Source organism: Equus caballus, chromosome 10 (assembly GCF_041296265.1).
Source record: "Equus caballus isolate H_3958 breed thoroughbred chromosome 10, TB-T2T, whole genome shotgun sequence".
Taxonomy (NCBI): Eukaryota; Metazoa; Chordata; class Mammalia; order Perissodactyla; family Equidae; genus Equus; species Equus caballus.
Window position 1 is genome coordinate 83,958,299 of NC_091693.1, and position 25,441 is coordinate 83,983,739.

The 25,441-nt window shown below is 40.0% G+C and overlaps 2 protein-coding genes across 22 annotated transcripts in view; one reads left to right on the forward strand and one right to left on the reverse strand.

The window, feature by feature from the left end:
• L3MBTL3 (L3MBTL histone methyl-lysine binding protein 3) overlaps nt 1-15,177 on the forward strand; it is a 112,494-nt gene extending 97,317 nt beyond the window's left edge. For all 18 annotated transcript variants that reach the window (XM_070223805.1, XM_023651059.2, XM_005596919.4 and 15 more), the window contains 3 exons: nt 8,562-8,731; nt 8,949-9,011; nt 14,282-15,177. In XM_070223805.1, coding sequence (XP_070079906.1) covers nt 8,562-8,731; nt 8,949-9,011; nt 14,282-14,425 — 377 coding nt within the window. In that variant the 3' untranslated portion in view covers nt 14,426-15,177. The remainder of the gene's footprint in view (nt 1-8,561; nt 8,732-8,948; nt 9,012-14,281) is intronic.
• Nucleotides 15,178-16,212: 1,035 nt separating this feature from the next.
• Nucleotides 16,213-25,441, reverse strand: part of SAMD3 (sterile alpha motif domain containing 3) — a 52,600-nt gene continuing 43,371 nt past the window's right edge. For 2 of the 4 annotated variants that reach the window (XM_070223808.1, XM_070223809.1), the window contains exons 9-11: nt 19,724-19,895; nt 19,142-19,224; nt 16,213-18,915 (exon numbers count right to left, since the gene is read on the reverse strand). In XM_070223808.1, the coding sequence (XP_070079909.1) occupies nt 18,631-18,915; nt 19,142-19,224; nt 19,724-19,895 (540 nt within the window). In that variant the 3' untranslated portion in view covers nt 16,213-18,630. The remainder of the gene's footprint in view (nt 18,916-19,141; nt 19,225-19,723; nt 19,896-25,441) is intronic. The other 2 variants (XM_014734870.3, XM_070223807.1) reach the window with 1 other exon arrangement.

Here is a 25,441-nt window from a genome sequence, read left to right on the forward strand (position 1 = left end):
GGGAACTTTTTCTGAATACAAATTCATCGTTATGTAGTTATACATCATTATACAATATATTCTGTAGTACTCAATTCATAATTTTTTTTCTTTCTTCTTTTTTTCCCCCCGCTTCCATCTCCGTTACCTGAAAGATAAAATAGCTCATTCCTGTCATTATAGGAAGGCCCATTAATAAAGGCTTCTATAAATTGGCCTTCAAATGTAAGCTCTTGTATTCCTGGAAAAGGCATGGTTTTGTTTTCTCTCCTGCAAGCATTCTCTCTCTCCGGTGGCTGATGTGCAGAAAGAGTTAAATTCCATTTTGTGATGTGCTGGATTCTCACTTGAAAAAGCAGGCTGGCTTTTTGCCTCCATAGAAATTGGTTTGTTATTTTGGTTGTTAACCTTGAAATGATCCTCAAATATTTTTTGCCTGAGTTAAGTCTCTTGAAGCTAATTTTGTCTAAGAATTATCCTAATTCTATCCAGGAATTTAGCTAATTCCTTGAAACGGGGATCTATTTATTTTGTCCAATCACTGTCATTGTTCATCCTTTTATATTTAGTCATCAGTTAGTAACTCTATTTAAAAAGAAAAAAGTTGGTTGACAGATGTATCCCATTTCTCCTGGCTTTATTCTTTTCCTTTCACAGTAAGAGCATATTTTATAGACTCGTGGAATATTAGCCCGTAAGGGTTATTGACTCATTTTCATTTTTGCCTTTTTATATCTAGTACTGTGTCAGTGATATGCCTTTCTTTCAAGATAGGAATAAGTTTTGCATTTGCTGAATCCTTACTATATGTCAGACACTGGGATAAGCATTTTAAAAATATCATGTAATCCTTACAACGATCCTGTTGCATTGATTTAGCCAAGATCGTAAAGCTGGTCAGGGGCAGAGCAGGAATTTGAGTCCAGGTTCATCAGACTCTTAAACTCACCCTCTTGCCAGGAGGCGAAAGACCAGGGTCCCTTTCTGATGCTGCCCTGATCTCGCAGGGCGGCTTTGGCCAAGTCAGACCTCCACCTCCTCACCTGGGGAATAGCTGCCTCCTAGCATTGTTTTGAGACAAAAGCGAAACAAGGCAGGTGGAGATTCTGGTCTCACTTCTGTCGCTGGCTTAAAGGGACAGGAATGAGTCAGGACGAGCCATCAATGGGAACTCACGCTGTGGCTTGTCGATGTAACGTTATTCAGTCTTGGAAATAGGAAACCGAGTGGGATCCGAGTCTGAAAGTGGCAGGAAGCATGATGGGTACTTCTCCTTTTCTCTGGGACTTGCCTGCTTGGTCAGCCTCCCCTGCAGTGGTTCTCTGGGCCCTAATGGGAATGGTCCTATAGGAAGCAGGTTCTCACGCTCTGTGGCGGTGAGGACGGCTCTTTCCACTAGGAGACTTCGTGTTTAGTTTAGACGGTGTTCTCGATACTGAAGATTTCTTGTCTTGATTCTGCGTGAGACATTGGAGGGTATTTCTTTCAGGATCACCTTTATGAGAATCTCTTCTTATGAGGGTTCATCTTTCTCTTCACTTTTTCCTACCTAAGCTAAATCAAGTACTTTAATACCTGTACTCTCAACCAGGATTGAGAGACATGGTGGGCAAATGCCTATTAGCAGATTTCTACTTTGGGTGGCTACCTTATCACCTGTTAAACTTCAAGGGTCTGCAAGGATGTGCTGTACTGACATAGCCTTCCACAGGTTCTGATACATTGTGCGTGCTGAATAAATAACTGCTGGATGAACAGTTTCCATCCAGGAAATAGGAATCGTAAATAGTAGAGACAGGCCTTTGTTATCCATTCTCCAGGTATCAACATAAGAGAAATTTCCTCATTTAATAATTGTCCAGAGAGATGAAATAGCAGTAAAACCATACAAAGATCCACAAAGTTATTTCTGTTACCACTGCTCCCAGCTAACACTTTCTCGCTTCTGAATTAGGGAAGCCCAGCAATTGATGATGTTTTAATATTGTATTTCCAAAAATGTGTTAAATTGCTTCCAAGTCACCAAGGTAAAGCTGTTATTATTTTTGAGTAACAAATTATTTAATATCAGCTTCTGGTTTATGTAACTTTTATTATCAAAATAATGCGTATTTATTATAGAATACTTAGCAAATATAGGGAATTAAAAGAAGAAAATGAAAATTACCTGTAATTTTATTTTCTAAGATGCCATTTTCTGAATTGTTTTATCTATTTTTTTGGACTTTTTATGTCTGCAATATTACACGAACTATTTTGTACCCTGCGGTTTTTTAACTACGTAATGTTAGAACCATTTTTACGTAGGTAATTATCCTAAGTATATTAAATATTACCCCTGTGGATGAATGTAGCATCATTGAATCTTAATTGGGTATCTAGGCTAGTAGTTTCCTATCACTCACTAGTATAAACACTATTGCAATAAACCATACTAGTGGCTAAGGTTAGGTTTGTATGTGTGGCATAAAATACATATAAGTGGGGCCAGCCCAGTGGCATAGTAGTTAAATTCATGTACTCTGCTTCAGCAGCTCGATGTTTGCCGCCTCAGATCCCGGGCACAGACCTACGTATGCACTGCTTATCAAGCCGTGCTGTGGCAGGCCTCCCAAATATAAAATAGAGGAAGATGGACATGGATGTTAGCTCAGGGCCAATCTTCATCAGTAGAAAGAAAAGGAGGATTGGAGACAGATATTAGCTCAGGGCTAATCTTCCTTTAAAAAAAAAAAAAATATATATATATATATATATGGTTTTTAATGTAAGGTAAAGCAGTTTATTTCTCTCTTACATAGGGGATGTTCATAGGTAGGTGCTCAAGGATTTAATGGTACTCAACAGTATCAGGAAATCAGGTTCTGTCTGTCTCGTTGCTCTGCCTTGTAGTGTCTATTCCCAAGGCCATATCTTGGTCAGAGGTGGTCCTGGAGGGCTAGCCATCAATTAGTATTCTACGCAGTAGGAAGGAGGATCAAGGTGAGGGAGTGGTGGTGGGCATCTTAAAGTGCTCTCTCTCTTCAGGGGCACTTCTGAGATGTTGCAAATACTGCTTCTGCTTTATCCCATTAGTCATGAGGCCACATCTAGCCACAAGAGAGGCTGGGACGTGTAGTCTTCCTTCTGGCTGCAGCTTTGGACATAGCAGAGAACTTGCACGGTGACTTTCTTATCGGTGATTGTTAGCGTGCATGCTTCATTAGTTCCCTAAGATGAGCTTCCAGACTTGGAATTGCTGAGTCAAAGCATAATATCTCACAGGAAGCCTGTCTTAGGTGAGAGAAAAGACTTTTGCCCACAGCTCCTCCAGACTTGGAGTGTTTTATAGTTTCTTTAGCAGGATGATGATAAGAATGGGAAACATTCTTCTATCACACAGAAAGATGTGACCTGACCAATCCAGGTGGTTCTGTAGACCTTGGTGGTGGTATGCAGGTACAGGCTCTGTACAAGGAGTGAACGCTTGAAATTTGACTGGAAAAGAGATCCTAACAGTACAGTCCCCATTCATTGCCATTTCTCATGGGTTGTAGGGCCGGGGCCTTGGTGATGCTATATTCGGAGTTTGGGAACTGCTTTTCAGCTGGCCCGGGTCTGACTTCTGGGTAGACTTCATTCTTCAAAGTTGATATAAAAAATTTTCTCCTTTCATCTTTTTTCTAATAAAACATTCTGATCCTTATGCTTCCTCTCCATGATCAGAGGGTCTTCAGTGTCCATCTCTATCTGTCTCTCTCATAGATAAGTTCGTGCTTCACTAAAAAAAATTTTTAAGAAAAAATAGTGATTATTTGATTGACTATTAATCTGAGCAGATTGATTTGTTCATAAAGATAATGTTATTTTCCTTTGCACTATGTTCTTTCTCATTTTAATATACTGTAAGTGTCCTCTTCATTTTTGTCTTGCCAGTCTTGAAGATGACACCTTCAGTTCTACAAATAAAACTTATCACTTGTTGGAGCAAGAATCAGAAAGAATTAACATTCCTCATATGTACTAATTTTAGTTATTCTCAATCAGCCTAAAATATTTTTAACCCACCTTTGCCTAAGCATTTCCATCCTATTTCTATTCTGAGTAATCTAAACAAAAACATTTTTTGAAGAGAGAAAATACCACAGAGATATTGCTTTTTATTGGAGCAGGAACTTATGGTCATATATCCCTAAAGCCACTTCAAAGAATTTCAGTATCTCGCTTACTTTTGTCAGGAATGCTTCTTCCTCCCTCTGCCTCCTTCCTTCCCTTCCTCAGGTTGTACCAGAAATACATACCCCTGATATTCATAAAGCATTAAAAGTCATTTAGTTTCTAGACAAATTGCAAAGTTTCTAAGTGATGGTGCTTTGCAGAGATTGCTGAGAACCAGCCCTGGAAATCACCCTGTCAGTTCTGTGTCCAGTGCTAGAGAATTAAGTCCAACTAAAGAACCGTGGGTTCAGCACAAAACCTGAATCCAAGTGGAGCAGATGAGAAGACAGTTTGACCATATGCCTTTGATAAATTCTCACTTCAGGAAACTTCCAGAAATATAGAAAACTCCTTTAAAAGTATTATTTTTACGCGGGTAAATAGTTTGAGGGGAGGGGGGCAAGAAATGTGACCCTCATAAATGATGGTGGCAGAAATGTCTTTCAGGACAAAAGGCTTTGTCTTCTGAAGCACATTGTGCACATTCAGACCTACTCTTCCTCACTCTTGGCTCCTGGAGCCGAAGTCTATTTGCATTTATTTTAGTCTATGTCATACAGTGAAATAAAAACCTGGTGTCACATTTCTGTACAATTCAAGGAATCAAATACACACTCACTCAAATGAAGTTGCTTTCTTCATCCTCTTGGATTGGGATCATGCCTAACACATTGTTATGTTTCCGAAGCAATGGCATGTTCTATGGCTGGTAAGCACTACATTCGCCCCGTTTCTAGAAAATACTGCTGGCTCCAGGGCATGAGTCAGCAGGAAGGAATCAGCAAGAGGAAGGAGGGTCGTAAAGTGAAGGATGTACAGTCGGTGTTAGGATTGGAGTGGTGGATGTGTCTAGTCTATATACAGTATCAGCTTCAAAGACATGCAGAAGCTACCAGAAATACAGGTGCTGTAGGGTTTTTAGTCATTTCTTTAGAATGGCTCAGTTATTTTTCTAAGAAATAATGATGTAGGAGCATTAGAAATGGATTGTGAATAATATAATTTTAGCAGGAAATAGAGTGAAAATAGAATAGAGCTCCAATGAAAGTGAAGAGTACCAAGTGTCAAGAGAATATAAACAGTGATAGAAGGAAGTGTATGGCTTTGGGAAAGACTGATGCTTATTATGTGGCAGGTAGTCAGAATACAAGTTACAAAGTATAAAGTAAGCTCTCTTGTTTTATTCGTGCGGAACTAAAAATATTACCATTTCATATAAGCCTGCCTCATGAAAGATTTACAAATATTGTATTTCAAATAGTTGCTAAACTGTTAGGAATATATCTGAGATTAAGGGATGTTTTTAAGTTACCTCATATTTATGCTTAACAAAAACATCTTGAACTCTGGGCAGTTTAAAAAGAAGAAAAACAAACTGGTATGGGTTTATATGTTTGGCATATAAATATTCAGTAAAACAGGATGAGAATCTAAAACCTTAAAACCAATTATGTGAAATTCATTGAATGAAATGTGGAAAGAGGAGTTATGATGGGTTTTTAAGAAATACTTAAAGTATTGAAATGTTTCATGTGAAGCAGATACATTTTTCTGTATGAGCTCACTCAGATAGAACCAGGACCAATGAGTGACTCTTAGCTCCAGTGAGGCATATATAGTTTTTTATTTAGCACAGTGGCTTTCTAACATTCAGAGCAATTCAAAATTTAGGTTAGGCTGGTTTAAGAGAAAAAATTAAAGAACCACAACAGAACAGTAGGAATTAAATTTTTAAGAAACTGTACCACTTATAATAGCGATAGAAAACATCAGATACATAGGAATACATTTAACAAAAGATGTGCAGACCTCCACATGAAAATGACAAAGCATTGAAGAGAGATATTAAAGAGGTGGATGTGTCTAGTCTATATACAGTATCAGCTTCAAAGACATGCAGAAGCTACCAAAGGAGTAGAGGCATATACCTTGTTCTTGGATTGAAAGATTCGATATTGTGACGATGTTGTTTCTCACCAAATTGATCTATATTCAGTGGTAATCTCAATTTAAATCCTAGCATTTTATTTTTTTACAAGCTGATCCTAAAACTTATATGGAAATGCAAAGGGATAAAGAGAGTTAAGGCAGTCTTGTAGAAGACCAAGATCACAGATATCAGTACCCTTATGCAGTGATGGTAATTGCAATCTGTGGATTGGTGTGTAGAGACTAGTGGAAGAGCATAGAGAATCTGGAAACACACACATATATATATTTATGTTTAAGCTGGCATTGCAGTACAGTGGGGAAAGGATGGTGTTTTCATTAAGTCGTGGTTGGGCAGTTCGACATCCATGTGAAAAAAACCATGAATACTGATCTTTACATCATTCAAATGGATCATAGATCTAAATGTGAACAAAAAAACAAGAGGTGTTTAGAGGAAAACAGAAGAGACTATTTTCAGGACCTTGGGGTAAGCAAAGATTTCTTCAATAGACATTCAAAGCATTAACCATAAAAAAAAAATTAATAAATTGAGCTTTATTGCTATTAAGAACTTTTGTTTATCAAACGACCCTATTAAGAGAGTAAAAAAGCAGACACAGAGTGGGAGGAGATATTGGTGATATATATTTCCAAGAAAGGATTCCTACCCAGAGTATATGTAGATATCTTCTACAAATCAGTAAGAAAAAGGCAAGACGACCCAATGGAAAAATGGGCATAAAACATAAATAAGTACTCACAAAAGAGAGGTTCTCCATATGGCCCATAAATAGGAAGAGATTGTCAACTTCATTAGTCATCAGACAAATGCAGTTTTAACCACAATGTAATTAAACCGCCACACACCCACCAAAATGGTTAAGATGAGAAAGATAGACAGTACCACATGTGGGTGACGTCATGGGGCATTTGGAACACTCTTACACTGTCAGTGAGTATGTACTGTCCAACTATTTTGGAAAACTGGCAGAATTTGCTGAAGCTTAATGAACACAAACACTATAACCACCAAGTTCCACATTTCGGTATGTGTACAACAGAAATGCATACATGTGTGCGAGAAAAGGTAAATACATGAGTGTTCCCAGCAGCGCTGTTGGTAATAGCCAAAAAAGAAAACCAGCTCAAAATCCATCAGCTCTAAATTAATTGTGAAATATTCATAGCAGTGAGAAATCGTACAGCAAAGAGCAGGTGAGCTACAGCCACAAACAGCAATGTGGCTGAATCTCACAGACATGCTGTTGAGAGAAAGCAGCCAGATACCAAAGTGTTATCTAACTGCCATGCAGAGGGAGGGTGAAAGAGTCAGTGGTGTTAGAAGTCAGGGATGTGGTTGCCCTCGCTGCGTGGGGTGTTAATTGGAAGGGGTTGTTCTAGGTGTGCTGTCATGATTCTTCATCTGGGTGGTGGTGATGTGGGTCTGTTCACTTTGTGAAAATGCTTTGAGCTGTACACTTAGGATTTGTGTAGCTTGCTGTAAATCCTCAAGGCAAAAAGTTTAAAATATTCATAGAGATACCAAAAACTAAACTAGGTAACCACTTGGCAAAGATTTGTGGTGGAATGAAAGCATCGGTGTAGCTGAGCTGGTGTCTAGGTGGCAGAGTAAATGTCGGGAGGTGGCTTTCTTCTCATGGGCTTTGAGTAAGTTGTTTCCAGAAAAGATTTCTGTTCTAAAAGGTCTTCAGGAGATAATTATTGACAAACTCTAAGTTGAGTGTCCCAAGGACAAAACATCATTTGCTTAGAAAATGGCTGTTATAGGAGAGCAGCAGTAAACTAGGTTTGGATTCAGAAGATTCAGCAGATAAATAGAATATTCTGTAGTTTCAGTTTTGTCCTTCACAAAAGAAGAATGACAAAAGCATTTGCCTTTCTGCTTTTTTATTTTTATTGCAATAATTTCATATCCTCTGTCAAAAAAATTGTTAGCTATTTAAAAAGTCAATATGATTAGTAAATAGAAGTGGAAAGCACAGAGCTGAGATAAAAGGAGAGGAGAAGTATGGTAGCTACAGGTCAACTCAGTGGCTGGACTTGAGCACACGGCTTGGCTGTCACCTTTACAATATCCAAAGCTGAAAGGGGAACAAATATAATTTCCTCAGGTGAGAGTTATTTTTCTCGTCCCCAAAGCTCTGAGGCAGGTTTCCCACCTGAAGCCTTAAAGAGGCAACATTGACTGACATAATGACGCATGTCTTCAATGACGGGTGAGGTGGCAAACATGTAAGTTGAATTTATGGGTTGTTTCTTATGGTGACTTTCAGTAAAGACAAAGGAGAGTGTAATTATTCCATGAATGTGTGTGGAAGGGAATCTGTGCTTTAACTGGCCCCCTGCAACTCGTGTGGGGTAGACACATGGCATTTGGGATGTTTTTTTACTGCTTTTCAGAGGGTGATTTCCCATCTGTTTCACTCCGCCAGGTGCCCGGGAAGAGCCCAGCGTGCAGCAGGCCCAGCGTCGGTCGGCTGTCTTTCTGTCCTTTAAGTCTCCAATTCCATGTCTGCCCTTGCGCTGGGAGCAGCAGAGCAAGCTTCTCCCAACGGTTGCCGGCATTCCTGCCAGTAAAGTTTCCAAATGGAGCACAGACGAGGTATATTTCGTTTTCTTTGTCTGTCAGGGACCAGATAAAGGAGCATGGGCTTAAGGAGGGGACATGATGAACGTGTGTGGGTTTAGTCTTTTTTTCTGAAAGAGAAGAAATTACTCTGAGACAAACAAGGAAAACGTATAGGGTAAGTATTTTAAAGCTGTGGCATTTAGATTCTGACTTCTTTTTTAAACTGGAATTTTGATACTATTTTTGACAGGTGTCAGAATTCATACAGAGCTTACCTGGGTGTGAAGAACATGGAAAGGTATTTAAAGATGAAGTAAGTGTTGCACTAAATTGCAGTGTGTTACTTAATGGGATCAAACCGTGAAACACAGTGAAGGGTGAAATGTTCTGAATTGGAAGAGGGCGGAAGAGATGGGTTATGTTGAAATTGACTAATTGATGCAGTTATCTAACAAGCAGCATTAATCAGTTGTATGAAAATGTCTTTGTATAAGAGCAGATGCAAAGGATGTGTTTGTACCATTTTGATGCCCCACAGCAGTAGCGCTAGACTCATTAAAAAAAACCCCACAAAACTTAATAGCATGCATTTATATAGTTTATAGCACAGGAAGAAACCAAAGTAACAAATAAGCAACATTTTATTTTTAATAAAGTGAAATTATTTTATTTTCAAAGACCATTTTAACACCACCATGATTAAGTCCATTTGACTCTTATAATAAATAATATTACCATTATTGTTAAGACAGACCCTTAGATCTTATGTATTTCTCAGTAAGGTTTCCAACAACTGATACTCATTGAAGTCTACTGGAAGATTCCTTTATTAGTTGTTTTCAACTACCTGTCCAAAACTTCAATGTAAGGGATGATATTATAATGCAACCATCCCTTTCATTGAAGTTTTGGACAGGTAGTTGAAAATGCCTGTATCATCTGCATTGACCATTAGAACAAAGGAATTCAGTTTCTCCCTACACTAGAAGTAATGTTATTTGAGTACAGAAGGAGACTCTTTTCACTGAAGACCTTTAAAAATAAGCCACTTGCCTGTCAGCTCCTCCAAGCAGAACGGTCAATTATTACTCTGATCTTGGCTACGAGAAGGTAGAAAGGAGACTAAGTAATCTCATAAGGCTTTCTCCAGCGTCTGCTGTCTACTGTTAGAAGCCTATACGCCTTGCTTGCTCCTATATTTAGTCCCAGCTGATGAGAACAGTACACTTTCATTTAAGAGCATCTTGGTCGTGTGGGGACAGCTAGGACTCCAGCCACTTGTCGCCAGTGTCCTTATACTGTTAGGTTTCATTAATGCTTTAGATGGATACTGTCTGATTTTCAACATCCTTTCTCTGATTTCTGCTCTTCTTTCAGAAATGTTTTATCTTCTTTCTAGTTGATCTTTAATCGAAAGTTATTTCGACTTTGAGTTTCTTTCCTTAGCTCCTGACTCCTAAGTGTCTTTGTGGACCGCTCTCTGTTAGTTTTCCATCTCTGAACAGCCTTAGATGCCTGCAGGGAGCTCTTGCTGTTTCTTTGAAAGAGTCATGCAGTCATTACCTTTGAAAATGGTAAAACATTTAAAAAATAAGTCTATAGTATGTCTATTTTGTAAATCATGTTTTTGGTTCCATTGCTGTCTAGACAATCCATATAGATTTACTCTGTATATTTAGTTTAAATAAGATTCAAACTCAAATGACGTGTTGTTTCTTTGAATAATTTTTTCCTCATGGCGTATTATCTTTGGGGCGCTCCTCAGGCACCAAATATCCTCAGAGCTAGATCCTTCTTTTGAAGAGTGAGACAGTGAATATTCCCCTCCACATGTATCATTCATATATTCATTCATCCCATTATTCATTCACCCTGAGAACTTGTGTTAAATTCCTACCATGTGTATGTTACTCTGTGTAAGGCTCTGGTGAGAGGGTTGATTCAGAGAGAGTAGGACACAGTCCTTGCTCTCAAATGTCTCACAAGGTCAGCAGGTTTGGGTTTTGAGTCTTAGATGTAACCATACAACAAATCTAAAGTCTTATTAAGTCGTCTCTAAAAGGGAAAGTACAGGTATTAGGATGGACTGTTATTTGAAACCATCCTTGACTTCTCTTTCTCTTACGTACCCCACATCTAATGTTGAAAATCCTCCTGGGTGTGTTTTAAAGACATACGGGGATTCCAACTATCTTTACCTCCACCACTACGTCTCTGGTCTGAGCCACCATCATCTCCCACCTGGATTAGGGCACTAACCTGCTACCCAGTCTCCCTGCTTCTCTTTTTGATCCTCTACGATGTGTTCCCAGCGTAGCCAGGGTGGTCCTGCTAAAACCTAAGTCAAATCATGTCACTCCTCCCTTCAGAGCCTTCCAGTAGTTAAATCAGAGTAAAAGCCAAAGTCCTCACAAGGGCCTAGAGTCTGACACCCCATTCCCCCTCTCACCTCCTGACCTGCGCATCACTTACACTGTTGCACACACTGGCCTCCTTGCTGTTCCTCGGGTCGTCCGGGCTTTCTCTGGCTCTTCCTTCTGCCTGCAGCGCTTTTCCTCCAGATGTTCACCTGGCTCACTCCCTCCGCTCAGAGGCCGCTTCTCAGTCATCCTACCCAACTGTCCTGTGTGAAATTGCCACCTGCCACCACACAGCTGTCCCTGCCCTACTGCCCACTCATCTCCCTAACCAGCTGGTTTCTCATAACACCCATCACCTTTTGGAATTAGTGACTGTTAACTAACTACCGATTAATTTGCTTATTTATTGTTTTGTTGCGTATAGTCCGTCTCCTCTACTAGAATGGAAACTCCACAAGGAGTTTTTGTTTACTTACTTGCTTGTTTTTATCTGTTTTATTCTCTGCTATATGCCCAAGCCCAAGAGGAGTGTCAGGCATATAATAGATGTTTAATAAATCTTTGTTGAGTGAATAAACTCACACCTTTACACTCTGAGAAGGACATTTATAGAGCATGTCACCATGGTTTGCATAGTTGAAACATTGGGAAAGAACCATGAGTGCTTAGTGGAAAGAGCGATGAAATGGAAGACGAGAGCCCTGGGTTCCAAACCCTCCCCCAGGGTTTTGGGCCTTTCACAAGATGTTTAGTCTCTGGAGTTAGACCAGTGTGTGCAGTGCTAAAGCAAACTAATGAAAAATAAACCCGGTAATACACGACAGTGATCATAGTTCTTAGAAAGTACTTTTTTTTTTTTCTGTTGCCAATCTTCCTCTCTTTTTTTTCCTTTTTTCCTCCTCAAAGCCCCGGTACATAGTTGTATATTCCAGGTGTAGGTCCTTCTAGTTCTTCTATGTGAGCCACCACCACAGCATGGCTCCTCACAGATGAGTGGTGTGGTTCTGTGTCTGAAAACCAAACCCCTGGCTGCCGTACTGGAGCACGCTGAACTTTAACCACTAAGGCTGGCTCGAGAGTACTTTCTTAAGTTAAGTTTACTTCCTTCCAATTGAGGCTTGTCCTATGGCCACACATCTGAGCAGCCTGTATGTAATGCACTGTTGGGCACTAACCTCAAGATGATTTTGTTCTTTCCAGTGTAACCTTAAAAATAATAATCAACCAAGCTTACCCTCCTCATCCCACTCCTGACTTTCAGATCCCAGCCTCACGGTTCTCTGAACGTTCCTTTTCATCAGTCATCAGCCATGTTAAACTCTTCCGTAGTCTCAGGAGGAGACTCCGTCGGGCCTGGGTTATGATAAACCATACAGTCTTCGTAGTTAACTCCTTGGGAACCAGTGTGTGAGCTGGTATTTTCATTAATGATTTAGCAGACTTCTGTCAGACCATTTGTTCTGCTGAGGTCTGCCTCGGTTGAGTGGAGTGTTCATAGATGTGCCTCTCTGCTTGGCCTTGCTTTCGCAGAGGGCTGTCCTAGCACAAGCAAATGAGACCAGACCAAATGCTTCCCCAAAACAGTAGAATGTTTCTCATACCTGCCATGTCACTCCTCACACTTGGAAATTACCATGGGCATGTCTTTCCTCCTCACTTAAGACAACAGGATATTTCCTTGCTGAAAACTTTTAGCAAACTTTTTCCATGTAATTGTTAACTAAAGTTGGATAAGATGACTCTAGTTCTTACTGATTAAGTAAATAGGCATTTTATGTCTACAGGTTTTTATTTTTAGAGGAGAGAGGAAAATCTTAAGAAATAGCTAATTATATCAGCCTTTGTTTAGTGAACTGTTTATAGAATTTAGAGTAGAATTAGTTTCTGAGGGCTGCTGTGACAAAGTACCATAAACCAGTAGCTTCAACAGCAGAAATCCATTGTCACCCAATTCTGGAGGCCAGAAGTCTGAGGAAGGAGAGAAGTCAAGGTGTTGACAGGGTGGGTTGCTTCCTTCCTAGGACCTGGTCCAGGCCTCTCTCGTTGGCTAATAGCTGGTGTTCTTTCCTTGTCCTCACATCGTCTCCCCTCTATATGTGCCTGTCTCTGGATCCAAATTTCCCCTTTTAATAAGGACACTAGTCATCTTGGATTAGGGGCCCAGCCTACTCTACTGTGACCTTGGCTTAACTAATTACATCTGCAGTGACCCTGTTTCTGAATCAGGTCACACTCTGAGGTTATTGGAGGTTAGACTTCCACATAGGAACTTGAGAGGGACACAGTGCAACCCAGACCTGTACATTGCCGTCAAGGATTCCCGTGGACTCTGAGGCAGAGAACAAATGTGTGTTTTATTTTTTGTGCAAAATGGGAAAACTGAAAGAGAAGTGAATTAAGTGAATTAATTTTTTTAAGATAGTGGAACTCCTCAAGAGCTGAAAATCATACAAAAAGGCTCTGCTCCTTTGCTCTGCCCAAAAACCAGATGTCATCCTCCTAGAGTTGTATCTTTGAACCTCAAAGTGCTCTATTCTGTAGAGGCACAGACTTTTAGTCTTAGAACAGATGCAGAGGGGAAAAGGCACTTCTCATAGTTACCCGAGTAGGAGGAGAACCAGCAGAGTCTACATCTCTTAACAGCAATCTCGCGTTCTTCCAATCACACTGTTGATTGCCCTTGTTAGTAACTGCTTTTCTTCTGTATGTGAAGAATAATTGTGGCCACTTTAGAAATGCGTGTTATCACTGATGTTTTTTTCTTCATGGCAGAAGGCTAATTAAAAAAAAATTGTTAGCATGTAGCTGAAATGTTTGCCTGAATTCCTTTGTTTATATCCATAAACATTTGAGTACCTCTTCTCTCATTCTAAAACCTACCATGATAGGAACTGGATTTGAGGCACCTCAGATTTCTCCAAATTCTTCTCAACTCGGTGCCTGAAGCAGAGTAATCACAGGAAGGTTCGGCCACTTCCATTTTCCTGTGGGCTGATTTCTTGATTTTTCAGATGAATTTTACTTTGCTCCCAGTCCACATTTGGGTGTGTTGTTTTCGCTAAGAAGGGTCTGTTTATTAGCAAATGCTGTTGGCGCACAGGGTCTGCTGTCTGTGCGGTCTCAGTGTCGCTGTGTAGAAGACAGCTGATAATTTAACCCTGAGTATTTCCCACAGCACTGTGTCCAATTAATTCACAATCTTGGTCTTTTCCTCCCATTTCAGCAAATCGATGGAGAAGCATTTCTGCTTATGACCCAAACAGACATTGTTAAAATAATGAGCATTAAGCTGGGCCCTGCTCTCAAAATTTTCAATTCCATCCTGATGTTCAAAGCAGCAGAGAAGAACTCTCACAATGAACTTTGAAGATGGTGAATTTTGAATACCATCAGCTTTCTGCTTTAAAGCTCATGTTTTATTCAAAGCACAAGGACAGTTATAACTCCTAAGTGAGAAGTCTCCAAAACTGAAAAGAGCGATGCTATCAGATTATTTATATTCCCCAAGAGACAATGTATATGAATTCCTATGAAAGTGCTCGAGCTTTTAACCAGGTACTGTCGAACAACAGTCATCTTTTGGTTCTGTTCACTGAGCTAAATTTATCTTTGTAAATCTTTTTGAGGCTGGGGGTGGGGGGCAAGGGGACTTCATTAATTATTTATGGATAAAGGGAGGGCAGAGTAAGAACTTTTGGCATTTTGTAAACATTGTTGAATTCTCTTTCATGTACACTGTTTCTTTTTCACTACTTTCAGGAATCTTTTTATATAATCAGATTTCAACTTAAACCAAATTAGTCAAAACCTGGCTAAGTGTAGCCGGTGGGACTGTTATGTGTATTAATTCTGTGCCATATTTTGAATTGCAACATTATGCTAAGTATAACTTTGCAAGTCATGATATTGCCTAACTGCTTGTCATAATTTGTTGGGGCTGAATAGTTGTAAAAATTACTTTTCTTTAAATCAGTGTTTTTACTTTTGCACGTATTATGAAATGTTAAACAGATTACTTTTCACCAGCATCTTTACGATAATTACCAAAAACATGTATATAAATGATGGAATTGAAAAATAAAATATATAAACATAAATAAATTAGGTGATGTATTTGAATGGCATCAGTCTCGTACATTGAGGTGCCCTGTGTGTTTACAAGCATCCAGTAGGATCAGGGGAATGTGCAGTTACATTTGGGGTGGGGAAGTGGCGTGTTTGTAAGGATCTTGAACTGTTTATGAGATTATCTTCAGCTTCTCTCTCATGGTCATCAAGGTAACTGGTGCTCTTCAGAAATGGATGAAGGGCTTGTTCTGTCAATAGAAACACTAATCTGCACAGAGCTGTGTCTCAGATCTTGCAGTGTCTTCCAAACCCAAGGATTTTCAACCCAAAGATTTTCTTCGGGGTTGACTGAAGAGGGAGTATAGAGATTTTACTGAAAGGGCAGGGTGTGAGGGACAACACCAGTCAACACAAAGCTTCTAAATGCTCGCAGATCAGGGAGGCGATTTCCCAAGGCAATTATTCAAAACCTCTGTTTTGGAAGCTTCCTCTCTCAGAGCAGTTTGCCTCAGTGTATAAGCATACTGATGCCTTCTAAAGGAAAGCCTTTGATGACCTATAAGCTGGTAGCGGTGGTGTTTCTTTTGCAAGAATGCATTTCCAGTGCAAGAGGTAAATTGTTTTATCAGCCCTTGGATGTAATTTCTAATTCCAGGGTTGGACATTTCTTCAGGACTATTTTAAAAGTAGAAAGTAAGTTTGCAGCATGCTGTCTGAATTCTGGGGAAAGTTCCACCTCTCTCCTTAGTTGCTCTCGTTTTTCCTGATGTAGGACTTGATGTCCCTCTGAAGTCCCCTGAGCAGGTCTTTACATTTGTCAGAATTACAAGTAAAACAGGGTGTGCGACATCTGCAGTGTCCCATTCATTTCTTTGCATGACTCTGCTTAAATAAGTTTTTCGTTGCTGGATTTTTTCCCTTTTTTTTATGTTTTGTTCAGAATTTGTACATTCAGGTTGCACCTGTTATATCTGACATGAATGAAATAAAATCTTAATTGCAGATATTTTTTATACATGTATGATTTTTAAGAAAGCTTGTCAAATAGGAGCAAAAAGAGAGCAGGAACAATATCAGACATATGGACACTAATAGCTGTTTAATGGATCTGTAGGATTCAGAATTGTCTGTCAAACTATGTCCCAGATGATGTAGAATGACACACAAAAAAATTCACAAATTATATTGTTTGGTCACACAGGATTCACGCCCATTGGGGATTTTTCCTTTCTGGTTTAAAGCATATATTATAACAAAAGGGACTTTGAAGTCTTACTGAAAACATCGCTCATTCTAAGCAGCTTGTTGTTATGTTAGAGGTGGGGTATTAAGCACCCTTAGGGTGGAACAGTCGACTGCAAGAAGTGAAAACCTTCTCACCATTCCATCCCGGGGATGTAGTGTAAGTTTTAGCAGGGGAAATAGGGAGCTATGATGACAGGGAGGTCCCTGAAATGAGAGAAGCAGGCTTGGGGTAAGACAAAGGGAGAGTTGGAAAATGTGGAGCTTGATTCCCATCTAAAGACCTTTTAAAAAACTACAAACACTACAACCCAAGTGAGACCTGTCTGCAGGTTGAAATGTGGCCCCAGGCTGCCATTTTGCAACTTCTAGATTTAGTGGACTCAGCCTCCAAAGAAAATAGGGTTATGTTAGTCAATCAATATTGAATATTACCAAGTGGCAGGGCCGTGCTGGACACTGGGGATGGATGCACCATGGAAAAAGACAATAAAGCTTCCGTGCATCTGCCCAGTGGTCAGCTCGGGTCTGTGTCATGTTTGCAGCCCAACTTCCCTGCAGTTCCCTGCAGCTCCACCCCTGTCCCTCTGGCCCAGCCTAAAGGCACACAGAGGCTTTCATTCAGCTTCAGCCGTAGAGACTCTGGACCTCCTAAGGGAGGGAGTCATTGCGAACTTGGCAAATGCATTTGGGAGAAGAGGAATCAGACCGTGGAACACTGAAAGGAGGGGAGGGAGTAATTGGGGGAAGTAAAGGAAAGTCTGTAAGGAACTAAAGGCACATTCTCGTGAAAGGGAAGAATGACAGCTGTGGAATAGGGAATAGTTTATGCAAAAATGACGTGTACCGAATTGTTACTCACTCCGCCTGTCCATTCTCGTGGTTGGGGAGTAGTCATCGTGGAAGTGGGCAGGTGACCTTTCATTTTCTTTGATCTCATTGACTTAAGCATTTTAATGAACAGTCCTTATAGAGAAAAAGGTATTAGAATAAGTATTGTACAGTATTTCCAGAGATGTATGTTATGAAAATATTTCTGCAATAATTCATGTGAGCCCCCTTTCTTCATAAACTTTTTTAAAAGCTTAATTTGATGAAGTAACCCAGGAAATGCTCATCACATTGTGATGCAAGTATTACCTACTGAAATCTCTTGAATCTCTAAACTGACCTGTTCTATCAAAACTGATGAGTAACATTGATATTGTGATGATGACAGCAAGGGGCACCTTAAAACTGTAGTGTTGTAGTTTTCCTTTTGAAATACTTGGAAAAGAGCGAGAGTACACTCAGTCTTGATAGACCTACAAAGTACTTGTGTAGCCAGTGTTATGAACAGAAGGAGTGGAGTTACAACATGGGACCCTGGGCTGGGTGAGGAACCAGGACCAGGTCTCCTGAAGAGACGCTGGAGGGCAGGTCTAGGAAGGGGCCTAACCTGAGAACTAGAAGCTGGTACCCAAGGGGCCGTGGAGTGAGAAGCCAGGTCCGTATTGCAGATCCAAACATGCCCACGGAGCAGCCAGGGCAGACGTGAACACCCAAGGTCAAGGCCAGAGAAACCCAGCAACCATGTGAGGAGACAAGAACCAGGTGCACCACTGTACCTCAAGGGAGGGAAGCAGTGGAAGATGACACAGGCCACAGGTGATCAGAGGATGGTCCGGCAGTAAGGAGACCTCAGGAATGAAGCAGCCCTTGTTCTCAACAATGTGATTGAAGGAAACCAACCAGAACACTCAGAGCCAGGCAGGCGAGCTAGGGGAAAAAGAACTGGGGAGTATGTGCGTCTTCTTAAAGTGTTCAAGTTCAAAATGTTTTCAAGCAATATTCAGACCAAAGAGGGAGCCCACAGGCCGCACAGGTGCAGCTCCTGGGTGTTAAGTCTTTCAAAGGTGGGCACACTGAGTTAAGTGCAAAGTCATATCCTAATCCAAAGGATTTGGACAAATCTGAAGCGTAGTGTCTTTTAAAAACTAATGCACCCTTGAAAGTGTAACTTGCACCATGGAATTTCTTAGAACTCAAAAATAAACAGTTCTTTAAGTAGTAGTTTATTACAGAATTTCACAAAGAACTTAAGTGTAAAGTGAACTTAAGTGAATCTAAGTGTAAAGAGAGGAGGCATTGAAATTCACTCACACCTTTGAGACTAGATGATTTTCTAATCCCCACCCATTACCTCAACCCTGAATCAGAACAACTTTGTATAAAGTTCAGCTGTCCCAGAGATCAATTCAGATATAACATTTGGCATGATCATTAAGCGACTGGGTATTGAAATCCTACTTCCTTTTCCTGTTCATTTACAGAAGGAAAATAGGGACTGTGCATATCAAAAATCAGTGTCTCTAGGAAGTTGAGGGTTTGGGACAGTCTTCTTGGACACTCAATCCCAAATACACGAAAGGCGGCTATGAGAGCAGCCAAGGCCGTAACACAGTCATCCATCCTCACGAGTCTCTCTTTTTCTAAATACAAAGAAAATTCACAGACATCGATGTTGAAAGGGTTCTTAACTTCTAACACAGGCGTGGACACTTGCACCTGAAAAAAAGATATTTAACAGAGTCACCACTTTGTGATGTGTAAAATAGCTAAATAATAAAAGGTGCCTCAGTTTAGCCATGATACTATAATAAATGAGCTGTTGCATTGTTTAGCATATTTGTAAATATGACAAAACATTTCAAAATAGACCACCGTCCTGCTTTCAAATAAATTATGTGAGGGTGTGAAATGTCAAACCAATGATCATTGATACACTACATACCTTCTCATTCACAATGACAAAAAGGCTGGGGTCATCCCCAAAAACATCTGGTAGGAGTAAACATGTGGCCGTCATCTTCATATCTGTCAAAGCAAACACGCTCACAGTCCAGGTAAAAATAAGCTTTTCCCACTTATTGTAAGCAAAGCCAGTATTAAAACTTCTGGATTTTTTTTTTAAATCGTTACCTTCTACAGAGATGCTACCCCTCTTAGATCAGTGCTTTGCAACCATTTTCAACCAACATCCCCTTCTAATAAACATTCAAGATCTCATGTTCTGCCCTCCAGATCACAGCCTCCAGAAGACGGTGACATCCATCAGCCAGGATGATTTTACCATGCTTTACCTTGTACCTCATATTATGAAATTAACAGATTACTCGTTCCCTAAATATAATTTTACAATTTTGAGTGCATTTTTTAAATCTATATCTCAACTCCTCCTATTTGAGAAATGCTTTTTTCTTTTGCTCACGTTGTTTCACTAAATTTTACTTATTACCAAAACAGAACTTTCCTGATTATCCTGAATTATACAGATAACTGAGACCAGATCACCCCACCCCTCTGGGTTACTCACGTTTCAACATGTCTTCATCTGTGTGCTGTTTCATTTTTTCTTGCAATGCGATGTAGATTGGATTGTCCACCACTGAAAAAGAGGTCAGTATATTTTCTGAATAGGACTCCAAAATGTGCCTTGTTTTCTTATAGATATCTGTCCTTGTAAGAAGTTGGAATTCTCTGAACATCTGAAAAAAGGAGAAAAACAATTCAGATCACAAGAAAAGCTAATGCATAGAATGTAAGGAAGCAAATAACTGTTTAGGATTATACTAAGCTTTGAATGCTAGTTTAAAATATATACTAGACGTTTGAGTAGCTTTAGAGGAGAAGTAAAGACAGAGGAGAAGAGAAGAACGGAAGCCAAAAGCGAACAGGAAGAGATAAAGAATGAACATGGCAAACTTCTAAGCCCATAGAATTAAAACTCTGGCTGCAGATTCAACTAAATGAGGGTTCCAAAGTATAAATGTGCATTTTGGCTATTTGGGTTACCCAGCTAAGATTCTAGGATCTTACATTTCTTTGGGTAAACTCCAGTGTTACAGTTTTTTTGCCTCTGGTGTCCAACCAGAGGCAAAAAAGAAAACTGTTAGGTTTTAGGAGGCAAACCTTGAAAAATAACTAATGATAATATCCTAAAGGGAGAGTAGAGAGCTTTACAGATTCTGTAAGGTCAGACAAAAATAAGAGTCAAAAACAGTATACGGGTAGGAGATTTGACTTCAAGGTCAAAGCACTTCCTGCCACTGCCTAAGTTCTTCCCCTCAAAGAATTCCACCCCCGCTGTCCTGCCCCCCACTTTTTTGGACAGAGTGACCTTCTAAGACTATTCATCACTCACACTAGTAAGAATTAATGTAGTCATTGCTTTCCCTAAAACTCTGGAAAGAACTGTTAGATACTACCCTCTGGGTCTCATGGTTCCTTGGATATTTTGGTAGATCATAAATTGCCCAAATATTAGGTCCAAAAGTTATCAGAAAACTGGAATGCACATTCTCATGAAGGTATAGCGGCTCTGTTAGCAGGAAGCCCTCAGTGGACCACTAATCTAGATTAATACCCTAAAAGGGGCTTCTTCAGAAGGGAGTTGTGAAGTAAAGCAAGAAGAAGATGAATATTCCTCCGCTTCCCTGGGCACATAGGCTAGAAGTGTTTTTTAACCTTTTATTTTGAAATAATTTCAAGTTTACATTAAAGTTGCAGAAATAGTAGTGATCACGAATGCCCTTCGTGCAACTTCCCCTATGCTAATAATTGTGATCCATTTGAAAGAAAGTAAACATGATGCCCCCTTCCCCTTAACTCGTCATTGCGTGTTTCCTAAGTACAGGGACACGCTCCTACATAACCACAGCATAACTGATGAAATCAGGAAAATCTACTCCACCGACCCGATTCAAGCTCGCCCGTTGTTCCTGTCATGCTCTTTGTAAGTCCAGGATCTAATGCAGGAACACATGTGAGATTTAGGTCTCATGCCTCTGGTCTCCTTCTGTCTGAAACATCTTTGTGGTTCTACCTTATATTCCTTGACATTTTTGAAAAGTAGAGGCCAATCCCTTTGTGGAATATCCCTCATTCTAGGTTTGTAAGATGTTTCTTCATGATTTATGCATTTTTAGCAAGAATGCTAGCCCCTCTCACTACATCAGGAAGATGGTAATTGACCCCATTATTAAAGATACTATTATCACTTGGTTAAGGTGGAATTTTCAGGTTTCTTCACTGTAAAGTTAATATATAGGTTGTACTTATTAATAGTTGTAAATATTTTATGGAGAAAGACTTCGCGTTTATGTAAATATCTTGCTCCTCCTGTAACTTTCATCCATGAGATTTGGCATCCATTGATGATTCTTGCCTGAATCAAAGATTACTATGATAGTTGCCAAATAGTGATTTTCTAATTCCATCATTCTTTCTAAATTTATTAGTTGGCTTTCTACTGTAGGAGAGAGCTTACTCTTCTCCCACATTTATTAGTTTATTCATATCACTACAGACTAATAAATTCCTATCTTACTCAAATGGTTATAAATCTGTTCCTTACTTTATATTTATTAATTTTAAGTATTATTATACTTATATTAATATATTATAAATATAATTATATTAATATAAATATTTATGTTAATTCTCAGATTGTCCAGATTTGGCCAGTGGTAACTGCTTCAAGCTGATTCTTGTATCCTCTTGACATAGCCTATTAGTCTGTGAGCACTTCCTTAATTTCTGGCACCACGCTATCTCAGGCTCATCTTGTCTTTTTTCTGCCTCAGCCCTGGAATCAGCTGTTTCTCCAAGAGTTCTTGTTCCTTTTAATGGAGAATGGTATTTAGAAAGCAAGATTTCAGCCCTAGATGTGCTCCTTGTTACAGAGGTGTTATTGCTCTAGGATTTCTTACAGAACAAAGCTGGGAAGCGTATATTTGTACACACACATCTATATCTGTTTATATATCTATATAAATATTAAATGCCATGAGTTTACACTGATACCTTCAATTCCAGCCCAACAACACAGGGCTTATTCTAACCTCCCTTTCTGTACATTCTAACTTTTCAACAGTGAGAAAACTTGCTCCCATTATCCTCAGTTTATTTACTTATTTGCACAAACTTTCCCCATACCTCATGTAGCCAAACTCCTAGCTGTGAATGTCCAGCCACAGAAAACCCCTCTCTCCACAACCCCCGGTTTTGTCCCAGAGGTTACTAATCTTAATCCTCCTTTTTGTTATTCAGCTTGGATAGTTTCTATTGATCTCTCTATCTTCAAGTTCACAGACCTTTTCTTTGCATTTCTCAGTATGCATTTCCCTATCCAGTGATGTTTTTGTTCTAGATAAATGTTCTTTTCACTTCTGAATTTCAAATTGGTTCTTTTTTATATGTATTCTACTTCTCTGTTGAGATGCCTCACAGTAATGATACATGGAATTCACTGGTCTTACTGTGTTCCCCACCCCACTGAGGCAGCTGGCTTGATAGAACAGTGGAATGGCCTTTTGAAGACTCAGAGCACTAGTTAGCTAGTAATTCCTTGTAGGGCTGGGGAGAGAGTCTCCACAAGGCTGTATATGCTCTAAATTAGCATCCAATATATGGTGCTGTTCCTCCCACAGCCAAGATTCCTGGGTCCAGGAATCGAGGAGCAGAAACCAGAGTGGCACCGCTCAGTATTACCCCTAGTGACCCTCTAGTTGGAGTCTGGATTAGACTGTATTTCTTTAAAGCGTGTTAAATGTGCTGTGGAAGGCAGTCAAATCACTGGTCAATCCTTCTGGTCCTGCCAGACTTGACTTTATCATTGTTTGGATAGATCTACTTTGGTTTTTGTCCTTAGTCTTAGGGAATGCCCCTGACTCAAGTCTAGGACATAAGGTCTTGACTTTCTGGCATCTCAGATGGACACCCAAGGTGCTCAGCAAGGTCTCTCCACTCTGATTGGCCAGAAGTCTTATTTTTCAACACTGTGTGGCCTCTGATATCAGCTTTCAGTTCTGTCGCAGCCTCTGTCTTTATGGCTTTGCAGGATCTCGTCCCGTGAGGACTAGCTTTCAGCCAAGGACCTCTGGGGGATCCTATGTAGAATTCTGTCTCCCTCAACCTTTCCTCTAGTACCGTGTCCTGAAAATACCAACTGCTTCATCATTCCCAAACTCTACTCTCTTCCTGTTCAGCTCAGAGAGACCACCATGCTCTGCTTGGCTTCCACCTTTCTGTGCCATGATCTAGAAAGTAACCCTGGGGTAGAAAGCTGGGGCACATCCTATGTGTTCCTTTTTTATAAGGATCAGAGTCCTGTGATGGCTACTATCCAATGCCCGGACACAGTTGCCTCATATGTTTCTTCCAAGATGTATCCATGTTAATGGTGGGAAGGCAAGCCCAGTACCAGTTACTCCACCATGGCCAAAAGCAAAACTCAGATTCCTTGATTTCGTTTTCCTTTCAGACTTTATCATATTAGCTGGTGATTCTTACATACGTCACTTAAGTTTTAAATGATTGTTGAAATAGTTTCTCAGTAAGGTGAAAACTAGCATCTCAAAGGATTTATTGGAAAATTTGGGGAATTGTTTAAATTTGTGTTTGATATTTTCCCCTCCTCAACTCCCTCCTTCTTGTCTTGTGCCACATCTAATAGATTCCAGTCACAAATTCCTAGTTGATAATATTTCAGATAGTCTAATAAAGGACAGTTTTTTAAATTTTTAATTTTTAAATTATCTGTTGAGAGAAAGCTTTTTGAGAGGAGGAGCTTGATGAGTGTAGGTGGTGATGGAGGGTTCGTGTAAACTCCTGGGACCAGCTTCCACACGGGCTGCCTCTCTGTTGCCACACCTGTGTCCTCAGGCTCCCTAAGCTTGGAGTGTTTTCACAATGGTATAGCAACAAGTGGTGGGGGTGTTTTGGAGCACGGGCAGCTGGCCTACTACAGGGATTGTTTGTTAACTGAGTATTTGTAAGTAAGGTCAAGCTTGCTTTCATTTTAGGAAGCACAACAAGGGTTTTATAAATTGTAAATTCTAGCTAGCTACACGAGGCTGAGTTAGGGAGGTACTTCCCAAAGAAATCTAAAATGTTTAACTCTCATGTTCAAAACAAGAAATAGACAACTTTATTCAGTAAGTACAGTCATTACAAAAGTCATACTCCCATCCATATTTTGGATATAAAGGGGAAAATACCCGAGGGAATGGGGAAAAAAGACAGAGACGTAGACAAAACATGAGAGATGGCAGCCTTAGGTCTGAAATCTCCTCTCTGCACCTCACTCAGGCTGTGCTGGACCTCAGACTCACTATCATCTATGGTTCTTTGAAATGCCACTGAAAGGCCCATCGACTTTAATCACTAAACCTTTGTAGGCTGCACTCCAGTGAAGACCCTTAGGCTGCAACATCAGTGACAGAGCAGCCTTACCAACTGCTATGGACTGAAAGTTTGTGTCCCCCAAAAATTCATATGTTGAAACCTAATGCCCAATGTGATATTAGGAGGTGGCGCCTTCTCAAAGTGGTTAGGTCCTGACAGCAGAGTCCTCATGGATGGGATTAATGCCCCTATACAAAAGACCCAAGAGTGCCAGCTTGGCACCTTCAGCTATGGAAAGTTACAGCTAGAAAGTGCCATTCATGACCAAGGAAGTGGCCCCTCACCAGACACCGAATCTGCCAGTGCCTTGATCTTGGACTTCCCAGCTTCCAGAACTTCGAGAAATAAATTTCTGTTGTTTATGAGCCACCCAGTCTATGGCATTTTTGTTACAGCATCCCAAGCAGACCAAGACACCAGCCATCCACGAACTCATTCAGCATTCAAAAAAAATCCGCATTTCATTTGTATTTCACACACAGCACTCTGCTCGCACTTTGGGAACTACTAAGATGTCTAAAACATGCTCCCTACATTTCAAGAGTTTATAGACTATCGCTTTGACAGGTTTTTGCTTTAAAACTATATTTTGTAGGTATGTCAATCTGGCATACTCTTCTAATAGCCAGGGGCTACTGGCTTTTACTGTTCCCAGCAATCCAAAGATTAAGGGAACTGGTGCAAGCAATAAGCCAGGTAGGGTTGCTGACAAGATTAAATAATCCATGCAATGTGCTAGAACATGCCTGCTACATGGTAAGTTCACATGTTTGATATTGACATTTTAGTAAAATAAAACATGCAGGCAAATTCTTATTTCAGTTTTTTAAGGGAAGAAGCAGCATAT